The sequence below is a fragment of the Pteropus alecto genome, unplaced genomic scaffold (assembly GCF_000325575.1).
Source record: "Pteropus alecto unplaced genomic scaffold, ASM32557v1 scaffold91, whole genome shotgun sequence".
Lineage (NCBI taxonomy): Eukaryota > Metazoa > Chordata > Mammalia > Chiroptera > Pteropodidae > Pteropus > Pteropus alecto.
Window position 1 is genome coordinate 1,002,499 of NW_006431910.1, and position 1,995 is coordinate 1,004,493.

The 1,995-nt window shown below is 39.5% G+C and overlaps 1 protein-coding gene across 1 annotated transcript; it reads right to left on the minus strand.

The window, feature by feature from the left end:
• Positions 1–674: 674 nt before the first annotated feature.
• On the minus strand, positions 675–1,613 carry LOC102893628 (olfactory receptor 5B3). Its single transcript, XM_006906026.1, has one exon. It carries the CDS (start codon positions 1,611–1,613, stop codon positions 675–677), a length of 939 nt encoding a protein of 312 aa, XP_006906088.1.
• Positions 1,614–1,995: the final 382 nt, after the last annotated feature.

Sequence of the window (1,995 nt, forward strand, 5' to 3'; positions counted from 1 at the left end):
GCTGATGGCACGTACCACTGACAGAATGTAATGAGAAAAACACTTTACCTTAGTGGTATTACTCTCTGAAAACTATAACCCCAGTCTAATCATGAGAAAACATAAAAAAAAAAATCACAATTGAAGGATGTTGTATGAAATACCTGACCAGCACTCTCAAAACTTTCAAGGTCACCAAAAAATGGGAGAGACAGAGAGCTTGTCACAGATGAGAAGAAATTAAAGAGATGCGACGAGTAAATACAGGAAGAAGAAAGGATATTAGTAGAAAGCTAATGAAATCTGAAATTTAGAAAATAATATTGCGCCCATCTTAGTTTCTTCATTTTACAAAAGAACCATGGTAATATAAGATTATACTGTAGGGGAAATTAAGCAAGAATTTTATTAGTTTTCTAGAGCTGCTATAACAAATTATCACAAAGCTTAAACAATACCTATTTTCTTTCACAGTCTGGAATCCAGAACTTCCAAGTCAGTTTCCCTGGACACAAATCAATACGTTGAAAGAGTCATGCTGCCTCTATAGGCTGTAAAGGAAAATATATTTCTGGACATAATGTTCACTTTTTTCAAAACAAGAGACTTTCGAATAGGTAAGGCTATCATTCGGGAACTTAATTTCACTGTGGCCTTAATGAAACTAGGTGACTGCACATTGTACAACGTTAACATCACAATCCTAAAGATAATTTTGCCTCTAAAACAATCTTCAGGAATGCACTCTTGACTTCCTTGTTCCTCAAGCTGTAGACCAAGGGGTTCAGCATGGGGATGAGCATCGTGTAGAACACAGAGGACACTTTGTCTGTGTCCATGGAGTGATTGGAGCTGGGCCGTAAATACATAAAGATGTCTGTTCCATAGAAGATGGAGACTGCAGTGAGGTGGGAAGCACAGGTGGATAGAGCCTTCTGATATCCTGCAGAGGAGTGCATCTTTAGAATGGTAACAAATATCAATATGTAGGATACCAAGATAACCAGAATCGCAAAAAAAGTGTTGAAGCTTGCCACATAAATAAGAACCAGCTCACTAACATGCCTATCAGAGCAAGATAGAACCATGACTGCTGGAATATCACAGAAAAAGTGATGGATCACATTGGACTCACAGAAAAAGAGGCTGAATGTGTCCCCAATGAGGATGGCAGCATTCAGGAAACCACAGATGTAGGAGCCTATGGCCAGACCTGCACACACACCTGTCGTCATGGTGGTGGTGTAGTGCAGGGGTTTGCACACTGCTGCGTAGCGGTCATAGGCCATTGATGCCAAGAGGTAATTTTCCACAGTGACAAAGGCTACAAAAAAGAACATCTGAGCAGCACATGCATTGTAGGAGATGACCTTCTCTTCTAGAATGAATCCACACGTGACTGCAGGAGTGACAGCTGAAGAGTAACACATATCCACCACAGACAAGTTACCAAGGAAAAAGTACATGGGAGTGTGGAGACGAGAGTCCCTCAGAATCAGCACGATCATCCCCGAATTCCCAATCAGAGTGATGAGGCAGATGAGGGTGAACATGATAAAGAGGGGGATCTGCAGTTCTGGGACATCGGTGAGTCCTAGCAGGATGAACTGTGTCACTTCTGTACTGTTCTTCATAAATGATGAGGTGCACAAAATGCTCTGTCGCTATGAGGAGAAACAGAACTAAACAAAGAAACGTCTTCCAATAAAAATAGGCTTGACAGCGAAATTCAATGCATTAATTATATATAGATTTACACTGTTGAATTTGAAGGATCTTCATGGATCATCTCTCCAATTTTAAAGTTTATAAGTTTGCAAATTGAGATACAGAAAATTAAAAAGCTCAATGAATGACTTGTGCAGAGTGAACATATCCGCCAATTCATGTTTCCCAAGCCTACTAAAAGCATATACTTGCATGTTGCTCACCTGACAGAAACTGCTCTAGACATTTTAAATGTATATTTATTATATCCTCTTGAGAACATTATGAGTTCGTTTAGTTATTACATTC